Source organism: Cyprinodon variegatus, unplaced genomic scaffold (assembly GCF_000732505.1).
Source record: "Cyprinodon variegatus isolate N-32 unplaced genomic scaffold, C_variegatus-1.0 Scaffold69, whole genome shotgun sequence".
In the NCBI taxonomy this organism is placed as follows: domain Eukaryota; kingdom Metazoa; phylum Chordata; class Actinopteri; order Cyprinodontiformes; family Cyprinodontidae; genus Cyprinodon; species Cyprinodon variegatus.
The window spans coordinates 663,542-676,020 of NW_015150522.1; the positions used below are offsets into that span (position 1 = coordinate 663,542).

The window sequence follows — 12,479 nt, forward strand, 5'->3', positions numbered from 1 at the left end:
ATATATATATATATATATATATATATATATATATATATATATATATATAGTTTATTTAAGATAAAATACAACTATAACCATATTTTGGGACGTAACGAGTAACGTCACACATAACCAGCCAATCAAATTCGTGGCGCAGGAGTCGCTACGTAAAAACATGGCGGATAAAGAGGAAGAAGTCAGCTTTAAAAAGGTATGAGCGGGAGGATTCTTCATAAATTCCATTTTATATTGAATAGTTTTCTGTTGAATCTGAACATAAACAAGTCTTGCCTCATACCTCTGGATTTTGCTTTCGTTTCGAGCTCTTCCTCTTCCAAACCCAACCCTGTAAAGCGTTCCCTGTTTAACTTAAACCAAACAAAAAGCAAATATGCTGGCATTGAGCTTTGTATTTTGTAACGCCGAATTGACGAGCATTTCCTAAACACTTAAAAAAAAGTATTTTCTATGCATTTCTGTTTTTGATACAAATTGGAAACTTCGGTGATATTTAAAAGAATGCACTTTTCAAGGCTAGTTTGGTTTAATAGAGACAAGCGAGCGCGTGTCTTAATGTTTGCTTATGATTCACTCACTTATGCAAAACCAATAAATTATAAGTCACTTCTGACTTAGAAAAAAGTTGCTCAACTTATTTTAGCATTTAGATGGTTGCAGTATGTTGCATTTATGATACAGTTCTCTGCAAAGGGAGGATCAAGAAAGCAATTTGTCACACACAAAGCTTAAAATTTTTCATTATAGATAAAAAATGTTATTTAAATCATTCTAATTGTATGTATTCCCATACCATCAGTGATGAAAATAAAATTAATTTAAAGTAGTCAATTAATAATTATAGTATCTGCAATCTAGAAGTAGAACTATCACCAAAATGTAGTCTGATTGAAGCATGCAAAAAATATATATTTATACTAAATATTTAAGTGTCAGCACTAAATGCTGTCAAGCAACTGCTCCATACGAGCTCCAATAAAATCAGCAAAAATTATCTGCATTCTCTATGACATCAAGACACTCTTCATTTTTTGTAAAATGATCCCTGAAATGTCCAGAAAACAGGAAAGTCTTTAGAATGTCATTGTATGACAAAGACACACATGAATGGTGTTTTTAAAGTAAGTTTGGCTCTCTTTATTAGAGAAAATAAAGGATGCAAACAGTGAGTCCACTCACTGTCAAGTGAATGTGGTATTTTTTATTTTTCTGTTGCTTTCAAAGCCCCCGCTCGTTATGAAATGATCCCTTAATACTGATTCCTCAAAAATATATAGACAGAAGATGCTAGAAATCTAAGAATTGAGCAAAAAAACCCCTGCCTTATAACAGAATTTGTTCGCTCGTATTGATTCTTAGTATTTTATATTATCATTATTTAAACATTACACGGCCATTTATATTGTCTAGTACTACAGTTTATTAAATAAATGATCATTAGCTCAGTTTTAACAATCAATAGAACCACAGTAATCATCATGCTCATTACCATACGATTCTCAGGTGTCAATTCAAATATAAAGGACTGATGTGTGAAGTGTGCAAGTGACACAAACCTTATGTCTGAAGCTCTCCTTTTAATACAAACCAAATATATTAAGGTGCTGCATTTTCATTTGCAATGCTCAATACATGTAAAACAGTAATGTATTTCTGTTAAATTGAATGTATTATGTATGAATAATATGCTATGTCTTGCAAAAGACTGCAGGATTCCCCATTGTGCCAGATAGGATTGTTGTGAGATTTCTATGCCAAAGGAACTATGATAGGAAGCATACATGCTCCCTTTCCTACCTCCTTCCTTACTACCAGCATTATTCAGACTGCACTTATCATGGTGAACTCTGATGCACTTCCACTTTAGCTAAAGAGTCCTTAGGTATTTAATTAGTTTGAATCGAATAATGACGGCAGTGTGAAAGTTCACCATCTTCTCTGAAAGGTCACACTTTTTTGTAGAAAGCAAATCCTTCAGTGAGGTTTCTTATTTATGCTTATTATTTACTTGCGCTTAACTTTCCCTTCATAGGCTTAAATACAATTATTTTTCATGCCATCAGCTGTAGTAGCTCAGCCTATATATAGGGTATGCATTTCTTTTTTGTATTTTAGGTCATTTGTGTTATATATTGTCTTATCTGATTAATTAAAGGTTAGATGAAAATTAGTGAAAGTAGTTGATTTTGACCTATCAGCCATAATAAGGTAACATTCTATTTTAGATTTTCTGAAACACTTTGTTTTGGTTTCAAAGTGTCGTAAATTAACTTCCTGTCATAAACTTTTAAAAACAAGAAACATCAACCTGACCTATATTATTCTGTCAGGGTTTGGGTAAACTAAATAAAAAAACTGTAATAAATATGTTTTAACTGATAATCTGATTAGGTAGATGCAATGTTGGTCTCCTTCATGCGGTCTTGTGCTGTTTTACTTCCCACAGCAAACAGTGACCAAACTCCTGTGCAGTTTCTTTAAAGAGGACAAAACCAAACGTAAGTTTTAAGTTCATATTCTTTCTTTGTTTTAGAGTTCCAGTTGCATGACTGAACTGAATAAATCTTACTTTGTGTTACAGTAAGTAGTGATGCTACACTGCTCATGATGGATATGCTGAGAATATTTGTGCAAGGTAATAATTTTTCTAGTCTTCATTACATGATGAGCTGCTGTGCTTATATTAAGCTTCGCAGCAATAAAAGTATATGTATATTTTTTTCTTTATCCCAAGAGGCTGCTTTGAGATCGCTTAAACAGGCCGAATCTGAGGACTGCAACCAAGTGGAGCTTGAGCATTTTGAAAAGATCCTGCCACAGCTGGTATGTTGCTCAGCAGGTTTCCTATTCTTGTAGAATAAAGTGTTAATAAATAAAGCCATTGTTGCTTCTACTAAAAGCTTATTTAACCTATGAATGAGAACTGGTTTTATCCTAGCGAGTCATATTTCAAAATGTGTAAAAACAACCAAAAATGGTGAAATTAGGCCAAATTGATTAAGATTCCAATTAAATGAACTGGACATATTATGATAAACTGATGTGGACTAAATTACATTAGCATGTCACCAATCCATCTTCAATCCAAAAGTTCAGTTTAAAACTGTAGTTTTAGAATAAAAGGAGATTTTATTCATTCAGTTGTCTGATTTCTTTTTCCATTTCAGCTTCTGGATTTCTAGGAGAGCCACAAGATGGAGCCAGAGGGCTGCTAACATGTTCCTAAAAGCTTTTTGAGATTTCATTTTACTGAGTATAAATAGAATTTGCCCCCAAAACTTAATTCATATTAATATTGCGTGTCATGTTTTTATTTCATTTATTTTGTGATTTAAAAAAATAAATATAAAAAAAAACACAAGAGTGCTGTCCAAACACAACCACCATATAAGGGCCACCTGTGCTCATCTATGGAACAACAGGTGCTTCCAGCATGCTCTGTGGCGCCCTTCATCAAAGCCTCCAGGAGCAGTTGGAAGCAATTACAGTAATAAGGGGAGCAGCCAGTCCCTTAGATGATGACAAGTGCCAGGAAAAAAGGAGTACCCCCTCCGGCCACTTTGAAGTTCCCTTTTGCTGTCCTGCGATGTTTGGTTAGAGGTAGGGGGAAGGGCAAAGGGGACCTCTGGCACAGGGAGGAAAGTTGAATGTTTGTGTGTGTGTGTGCATGTGTTAACCAAACATGGCCAAAGACCACACGCATAGACATTCTGTTTGAAAGGAAACATAACAAAACACATCGGAACATGGTCCAAGAGGAGCAGGGTGTAATTCTGAAGGTAAATAAACAAAACGGGCAAGTAGTAGAGGTGTTCTTTGCTTTCATCACAGGAGGGGAGGGGGGGTTCTGGGCCTACCAGAGAGAGGCTTTTGTAGGGTTTTTCAAACCCAAGTGGCTCGTATATTTTTCCAGCAGCGTGTGTTAGACCCAAGTATCTTTACTGTGAGTCAGCATAGCTGTACAACACCTCACTCTTTATTTGTGTGCTTCTTGGGTGACTCATTGCGCTCACGTACAGCTGGAAGCAACTTAAGTGAAAGTCAAGAATCCAGGGTCTGGTAGGTGTCCAAGGACATAGCACTGGGGGTTTGACCCAGAACCTTTGATAATTCAAAAGGCCCAGATTGGATTAGTGTTTCCCAGGTGTGATTTCAAGAGAACACTGTCAGAAAGAGTTGTGCTTGGGTTGAGTGATGTGAAATTTTAGAGTAATAGTATCAGATCTACCAGGACAGTGACACCATTTTTGTTCAATAAAAGAAATTTTTTATTCCTTTGGAAAGCCCCCATAATTAAAACCCTCCTATGCCACAACTCTCAGATTTTAGGATCTAGAAATGATTTTCTGCATTGGATTGTCATGCCCAGATCTGGAAAATGCTTTTACTATTACTGTTGTACATGATGCTTTTTATTTCATGAAGAATTCTAATTTGTTAGACAATCTCCAAACCTAGTCTTCTTTATTAGCTTGTTGAACTTTTTAAAGTAATTTGCTCTGATACCGTTACTCTGGCAGATGATGGCAAAAGATATCAGATGCACACAGATCTCCACAACAGAAATATAAGACACTGAAGAAGGTGTTCAAGCTTCCTTAAGAAGAACAACCTGGTCTGTCTCTTAACATTAGCATCTGCTGTCCAGTTTGTTGTCAATTATTATTTCTGGTATATTTGTTCCAATATGCTGTATGACCATTCATACAGCATATTGGAACAAATTATATACTAAAGCAGCTTTATTAAACCTGCAAAAATGGTTATGATAAAGAGTGACTGGTTGAGTAGTTAAGTGTAATGAAAAAAAAAAAAAAATCATGCTTTATCCCCACAGGGGGGTGTTGGTCTAGTGGTTAGAGCAGTGCACTTGTGCTCTGAGAAGTTTGCAAGTTCCCGGTTCAATCCCCACATTCTGGTTCCCTGAGCAAGACCGGGGGCCGCACAATGATGCAGAGGTGAATTTCTCCAGTGTGAGATTAATAAAATTCAATTATTATTGTTATTATTAATAAAGTTAAGGAGTGTTGTAAGAGGATCCATACAATTTGGAGAAGCTCCAGAGGTAGGAGCTCTCCTTAGAGAGTCAGCTTTCTGACTGACATGTTTTATTGGGCAGCCTCAAAAGTAACATGCAAATAATTATCTAATTGTATTGATTAAAACTAATATTGACTTTTTAAATTCCATCATGTTGGTTTTATTTTCAACAAAATTCAGTATCGTCACAATTTCTAATCTATCAAGTCTTGGAAAGTTTTACATAAACAATAAAGATTTGCGTAGAAGTTGGTATCAAGATTCATGATTTACAGAAGTGTTTTTCTGAGCTGGAGTTAGCTGGATTACTATGAAGAGTCTGAGTGAGGATACGTCAGGATTATATCAGATTTCTCCTTAATTCTCTCACTAGTCTGCGGTTGCCCTTACTGACGCAGCTTTCCAACTCTCTGTCATCTCATAACCTCTTTCTTCCAAATGAAAACACCAGTCAACATAACACACCCTCATCTGTGACTGCCGCAAGAAGAGGGGACTTACTGTAAGGCCAAACTATTGCTCATGTTTTGAAGATATAGTAACATTCAGTAAATCAACCTTTCAATGCAGTTTGAATGACCATTTCCCCATTTCACAAATAAAATTATTTTTGTAGAGACCTACACTTATGGGCTGTCTCTGTTATTGATCTAAGTACAGTAGTTAAAGTAATGTCTTTAAACACATGGGAAAAAAAACAAATCATTGCTACCCTGTCTGTTAAAAGAAATCCTCCTAATTGTCATTCTGCTGATATGTTTATGTCAGGCCGTCCTACGTGCTCGTCCCTTTGTTATCTTTTTCTGTGCATGCGCACTTTCAGGCGTATGTGTGATGAGCTACGGTTTCAGACATTCATTGAAGCTCACCTTTCTTACCAAGGTTCTTTGAAAATGGCAGAGGGTCGTAAGAAAAAAAGCATCTACAAAGTATATGAGCACATAAGACGAGGCAGATATACCCCGGAATGCTTTGTGCGGAGAGCTCTCTTCACAAAGCATTATGGGATTTACTGTCACAGCGGGCAGCTGTCGCCATAGGGTGTAGCTACCCGACAGCGGCGACAAATAACAAAGATGGAGCAGACACCGCGTAGTGGAGGGGGAGTTACGTGACCAACGGAGAGCAAAAAGCAGTGATCATCTGTCCGAATGGTCAGTTAACTGAAATTGCTATAAAGTCAACTAAATATTCCCTCTCTATATAGTGATTTAGGGATTTAATGGTTAAGGAGGAGGTAAGGGCACAGTAAGCTTGTATGCGCTATGAGAACAACTTTTAAACAGAGCATTAATGAGGAGAAATGGGCTCTTGCATGCGTTTAATAGGCATTTCCTCTCTTAAGCGGGTACAGAGTTGAGCATGGGGAAGTGCATAGGGTGGATAATTCAAAAAAATTGTGAAAATCCTCCAAAATACCTTTAAATAAAGAGGTTTACATTAATTAGCATCACAGGTGTCTAAAATCTTGTAGACAGTCAGTGGACCTATGAAGGCTACAGGTAGTTACTGCGTTGTTTGGTCACATGGTGTGTACCTCATTCAACATGGACCAGAGAAAGCAAATAATGTCACAGGACATTAGGACGAAAATGATCGACAAGCAATTTTAAGGTAAAGGCTATGAGACCATCTCCAAGCTAAGTTTTGTTCTTGTGACAGAGTTCAGAAATTTAAGATCCATGTGACTGCTGTCAACCTCCCTGCAGTGGTTATAGGAGGAAAATTGATGACAAATCAAAGACATGGATAATACCAATGGTAACAAAAGAGCCCAGAGAAACCTCAAAGGTGGACTTTAAGCTCAAGGAACATCAGAGTCTGATCACAGCATCCATCACTGTATGAGCCAAAGTGAACTTAATGGGAGACAACCAAGGAGGACACCACTGTTGAAAATAAATCATAAGAAAAAAATATACTTGGATTTGCAAAACATGTTGACAGGCCACAAAGCTTCAGGGAGAATTTCTTATGGACTGATGAGACATAAATTCAACTTTTTACTAAGGCAAATCAGCTCTATATTCACAAAAAAACAAAACAAAAAAAAAGAGAATAAAAAGAAGAGAACTTTGTCCTTACTGTGATACATGGAGGAGGCTGTGTTATGTTCTGGGGTTTCTTTGCTTGATCTGACACGGGGTACAATAAAATCTCAAGACTTTTAACGTATTCTAGAGAGAAATGTGCTGCCTAGTGCCAGAAAGCTTAGTCTCAGTCTCAGGTCATGGGGCTTGTAACAGCATAATGACCCAAAACACAGATAAAAAAAACTCAGGAATGGCCAAGAGGAAAATATCGGGCTATTCTGAAGTGAGCTACTGTATGAACCCTGGCCTAAATCCTTTTCATCTTCAAAAGGAGCTGAAACATACGATCTGGAAAGACCAAAATACCTACGGAGATGTCCAAACATCTCTACAGGAATGGTTTGAATGCAGTGATATTAAGCAAACGATACCATCCTTTTTGTCCAAGGCTATTTTAAGTGTATTTTTTCTATTCTATTGAAGCATGGCTGAAAAATGATCTCTGACTGTCATTTGTTAATTTTCATATTTCTTTTATTGGTTATTACTTTTTTCAAATCAAAGTTATTCCTATAACCATCGTTTTTTTCTTTCAACAAAGGCTACCAGGTGTGTATAGCTGTGCTATTATTAGAAAATCCAAACAGCTGAAAACCCTTGCACTGATAATGGAGCAAATTGCTTTTGTATTAAGGTTAGTTTAACATCTGAAGAACTAGCAGAAGGAAATAGATTTCTCTAGACAGTTATCAGTCTGTTGTTGTGCATGAGCATTCTTAAGAGCTCCAATTATGCTGTTCCCTTCACAAAGTGGCACAATCTAACAAAGACAGAAAAAGTATAGGCCTCAATACACAGCCTGCAAAAACACACTTTTTTTAGAGAGTGATTTCAAATAAAGATGCCTCACGGATCCTGAGGTAGCATCTGCAAAAATACACCAGTGTTTTTGACTAACAATAAGGAGCAAATTTCATGTTGCTGGCCTTCATGGCAGGACATGCTATAAGAGGGGGAGAGGGACAAAAGGCACATGTGTAATGGAATGATAGGAAATTCTAATGACAGTCAAAGTTTGAGGTATTTGGATTAAATGGAAGAATATTTATGATATGCTGAACTGAAGATGGAGGAACAGTTCTCAGTACTATCAGTCCAAAAAGTCAGCCTAACAATAACTGTGTCAAGTAGTCCTCAACAGAGTGACGGTTCAGTAGTACTTTGCAAGGGCTAAAATGGCATTTGTAGAGTTGGAAGGTACTTCAAAAAAGGAGGATTGTCAATGGATTTGTGCACCAATATATCCCACCCTGTGCATAGCATTTGATTTGGGCCTATTTCATTCTTCATGAGGATTATGCCTCCAAATAAACCCTAAATGCAAAGATTACTTAATCATTTCTATTAAGATCTTAATTTCTAATTCTCACAATAACAGAATGCCTGGTTCATTTGCAATATGTTCTTATTAAACACAATTCAATATGTTTGCAAGGAAAGGAACATCACATTTCTAGGTCATCCCAAACTTGTGAGTGATAGCGTTTATGTAAAGTAATCTATGCTTTTGAGCAACAGTGTATTAGTGCTCAGAAGACAGGCCCTTGTGGACCCCCCATGAACACAGAACTGTCTTACCATGAAGGAATGCTGAAGGGGACACAATAAGTGCATTCCTCACAGATGCCCCATGTGAGACCCTTACTAATGTTTATTGTAAAGAAAATAAATATAAGCAATCCCTGCCACAGATGTTTACTCTCCATACATTTCACAGGAAGCTTGCGTGTGAAGAGATTCCAAATGCATGCACAGCATCTCTTGTGAATGTGTATATTTATTCAGGACATGTAGGTTTCTGGGAGGCCCAGGGCCCCTATAAGAGGCCTGGGGTCCTTGGGCTAAGCTTTGTTAGGGAGGCACGAGGCCCATGCTGGGGGTGATTAGAACATACCTGGCAGTTTGAGGCACTTGGTACTGTGTTGGGATCACTTCTAAATGGTTGTGTCGCTTGGCTGTTAGTCTGAGGCCAATGATGGTCTGCTGCTGTGCTCTGTATATCGGCCAGAGCTTTGGTAGCCACAGGGTGCGGAAAAGATTCTTCCGGAACCAGTGAGGTGGATGATAAGGTCGAAGACCTTGGCACGCAGCTGAAAGAAGAAAATGGAGCAGGAGAGATGTGCAATTAGGCCTGCAGCTGGGTTATTTCTGGAACAGTGTATTACTACTACTACCTCAACTGCATTACCCTCACATTCCACCTCTGTTCCAGCTTTCTGCCTATCTGCACACCTCTATTCTGTGTGTTGGTCTGCATGGCGAGAGGTATAAGTGATAAAAACAGGGTAATCCCCTTACATAACTCTGCACAATCTCTACAAAACAAGGGCTTTCAATTAATGAACTCTGTGCATCTAAAAATAGAGTCCCAGTTCAGAAGAAGTGACGTCAAAAGATGTGTCAGGGGGGTGGAGGTGAGCAGAGCGCTCTATTTTTAGGAATCATCAAAAGCGGTAATCAAAAAAACACTCACAAGGTCTGTCAATCATACTTAGAGAAGCTGTGAACATGAAGGTCACACATTAGGGCTGATGAAAGGGCCGAATATTTGAAGATGTTAAGAAAGGAGCCAAAATAATGACAGAAATCTCTTTAGCTGCTGGCTGGTGGCACAGTGTGTGGTTTGGCATTGGTGAAACTTGTTAACAGACTTTATCAGCAAATTTTCAAAGGCTCAAGTGTAGCAATCAGTGGTGGTTCTAGACCCAAATCTACTAGGGGTAAGAAGTTAAGGTGAGGCTGGCTTTTTGTTTTATAGGGCTCAGAGAAAAATAACAAAACCAGGGAATAAATAGTTAATCACTTATTATATCAAGACAGTTAAAGAGCAACTCATGGGACTGAAAACCTTGGTCTAGCGGAAGAAAATTGTGAGCTAATACATCTGAAGCTAAAAGTGAAGAACCTTACTTTTTATATTATTATTATATTATATGTGTAAGTAAAAAATAAATACTTGTCTAAGAGATCAATCAGCTACAGTTTCTGTGCAAAAGTATATCATCATCATCATCATATGAAACTGATTTAGTGTAATGTCTACTGCACAACCAGTTCTACAGGAGCCCTGCCCACGGTAGCAATATGTGCTGTAGTACCAGGATAGAAAAACAAGCAGGTGTCTGAATTCTGTCTAATTAAAACAAGAATGGAAATTAGACCATTAGGACAATGCAGTGTCCTCTCTGACTTTAACTATCTTAAAGCCATACTAGGTCAGTTTAAGTATGTGTTAGCATAAGGTCAAACAAGTTCGTCTGAGGTTTCTCCACAGGTCCAGGACCAGCATGTCGGCTGTCTGTCCTCACAGTGGTCAGGGGACTCTAAATTAGCCCTGGCCAGTCAACAGGACAGCTTTCATGTAGACAAGGCCTCATGCCAGATGCAATAAAGGTCAGGAGGTAAAGGTTAGAGGTCAGGATGCAGTGTTGGTCTTTGTCTTTAACAGCTTCCTCTCTGCTGTGTTGCACAAACCTGAGATGTAATCCCTTGAGATGCACTTCAAAGCAAAGAGTTTGAGGCAACCTTCCGCAGAGTTGAGGAGCAGGCATTTTGCTCCACTTGCCCTTGGTTGGGAGGCAATGCTGAGATAAATGAACGACAGACAAAGGCTGCTTCACCTCTGCAAAACCTAATCAAAGACAAAGTGAGAATCAAGGACCATTAGGACAATACACTGTCATCTGTGGTTGTCCATGAGATTTTAAGGAAAATAAAAAGGAAAAAAATATATATTTTGTTTTAAAAATGATTCACTATCAAATTTAAATTAAATCAGTTTTTCATGAAAATTACATTTTAAGTGGAAAGAAAATTTGCCAGCTCTTAAAAAAAGTGAAAACCTGACAAGTGTGCATTTGTATTATTCCTTATTCACTCTGATACTCCTCAATGAAATCTAGTGCAACCAATGTTCAAAATACACATTTAGCAAATGGAAAACTTTTGATAATTGAATCTCTGTCATAATCAAACAGTTTCCTGAAGGCCTCAGGCATTGCCTCATCAGACAATATTGTTTTGTTTCTATATTATTGATAGCCCATCCTATAACAGAGTTTCAGGTATTTTGCATAAAAAATGGCCAAGTCTTTAAGATTGAGACCCATGTACCATATTCCTTCTACTTTTTCAGTGTAATGTGATTAAATGCGGAATAGTCCTAGGGTTTTGGCAAGATGTGCAATTACAACTGTAGGGGACAGCTAAATTTCAGATAACTATATCAATTGCTTTTTTCTTTAATTAGAATTTATCTAATGGTTTGATCCCATCAAAACAAGTTTCTGACCTTTCCAGGGTAGGTACATTGCAAAAATATGTACTGGAATTACTCTACTTTCAGCCATTATATCGAAGAGGGTACTTCTCATTTTCAGACATAAAACGAGAGCTCTTGCCAAAAACAGCAATGGAGCAGATCTACTCCCAACGAAGTGTAATTTCTTTTTTGTTGAAAAAAGTTTCTCTTGGAAAAACAACAATAAATTCAAAACGGCTTCAAAGGGGCCATCAGTGCTCTTATTTCTCTTTGCACAAAACAAAGCACTGACATGCTCAGAAACCATTCAAAGGCTCAGACCTAGATGAAACAGTCATCAAGTAGAACACTGAGAATGGGAGCCCGTTGAATTTGACTTACTGTCTCTCTGTTTTTCTGTTTCGTATAATCTCTGCCCTAATTTTCTTAATATGGTCATAATGTAGAGCAGTAGACATAAAAGAAACCATGCATATGTCAACAAATCTGCTGCATCAGAGACTGTTGGATAAAAATCTGTAAACCTGACAAAACATCAGCAGATTTGAAGCTGTTTTTTCAGTCAGAAAATGTCTTCAAACATCACAGTCCATTTATGGAACCTTTTACATAGAAACAGTATTTGTGCATGCTTAGCCATGGGAAAAAATATGCAGCTGGCAGTCATTAAACATACATTTTCTTTGTTTACATATCATTGTTCCTTCTATGAAATTACACCATCTAAATGGACCTCTGAGGCCATAGATGCATATAATTAGACCACACAATTCCATGGCTTGGATCCTCAATCTTCTGGCTTTGGGGAAGATGCTGTGATCCTATTATTGCCATCTATCTTTATTGGCAATGGTTGGGTTAACTGCTTTGTCATTTCTACTTAAGATGTTTGCTTTGCCAAACAAAACAAAAAATCGCAGTCTCTCATCACTACTTTGTGATGATGTTGCACAGAAATCCTTCTAGCCATCCATCATCATGTTGATTTCAACCCATTTCAGAAAGTAAGTAGGACTTTACTGACGCCGAAATAGTTAGTTAATGGGATGGTAGAGCCGATCGACATAAGGCTTTGGTCTAAAGGT

General features: G+C 37.6%; 1 protein-coding gene across 1 annotated transcript; it reads left to right on the forward strand.

The window, feature by feature from the left end:
- Positions 1–128: 128 nt before the first annotated feature.
- Positions 129–3,356, forward strand: stra13 (stimulated by retinoic acid 13). Its single transcript, XM_015372141.1, has 5 exons — positions 129–193; positions 2,447–2,498; positions 2,582–2,635; positions 2,735–2,823; positions 3,168–3,356. The coding sequence occupies exons 1-5, from the start codon at positions 158–160 to the stop codon at positions 3,180–3,182; spliced, it is 246 nt and encodes an 81-aa protein (XP_015227627.1). The 5' UTR covers positions 129–157; the 3' UTR covers positions 3,183–3,356.
- Positions 3,357–12,479: the final 9,123 nt, after the last annotated feature.

Excerpts from the sequence above, each read along its gene's own strand:
- stra13 (XM_015372141.1), top strand. The coding sequence starts at position 158 with ATGGCGGATAAAGAGGAAGAAGTCAGCTTTAAAAAG. Across the intron at positions 194-2,446 it reads AAGAAGTCAGCTTTAAAAAG|CAAACAGTGACCAAACTCCT; the intron begins GTATGAGCGGGA and ends TACTTCCCACAG. Across the intron at positions 2,499-2,581 it reads TAAAGAGGACAAAACCAAAC|TAAGTAGTGATGCTACACTG; the intron begins GTAAGTTTTAAG and ends TTTGTGTTACAG.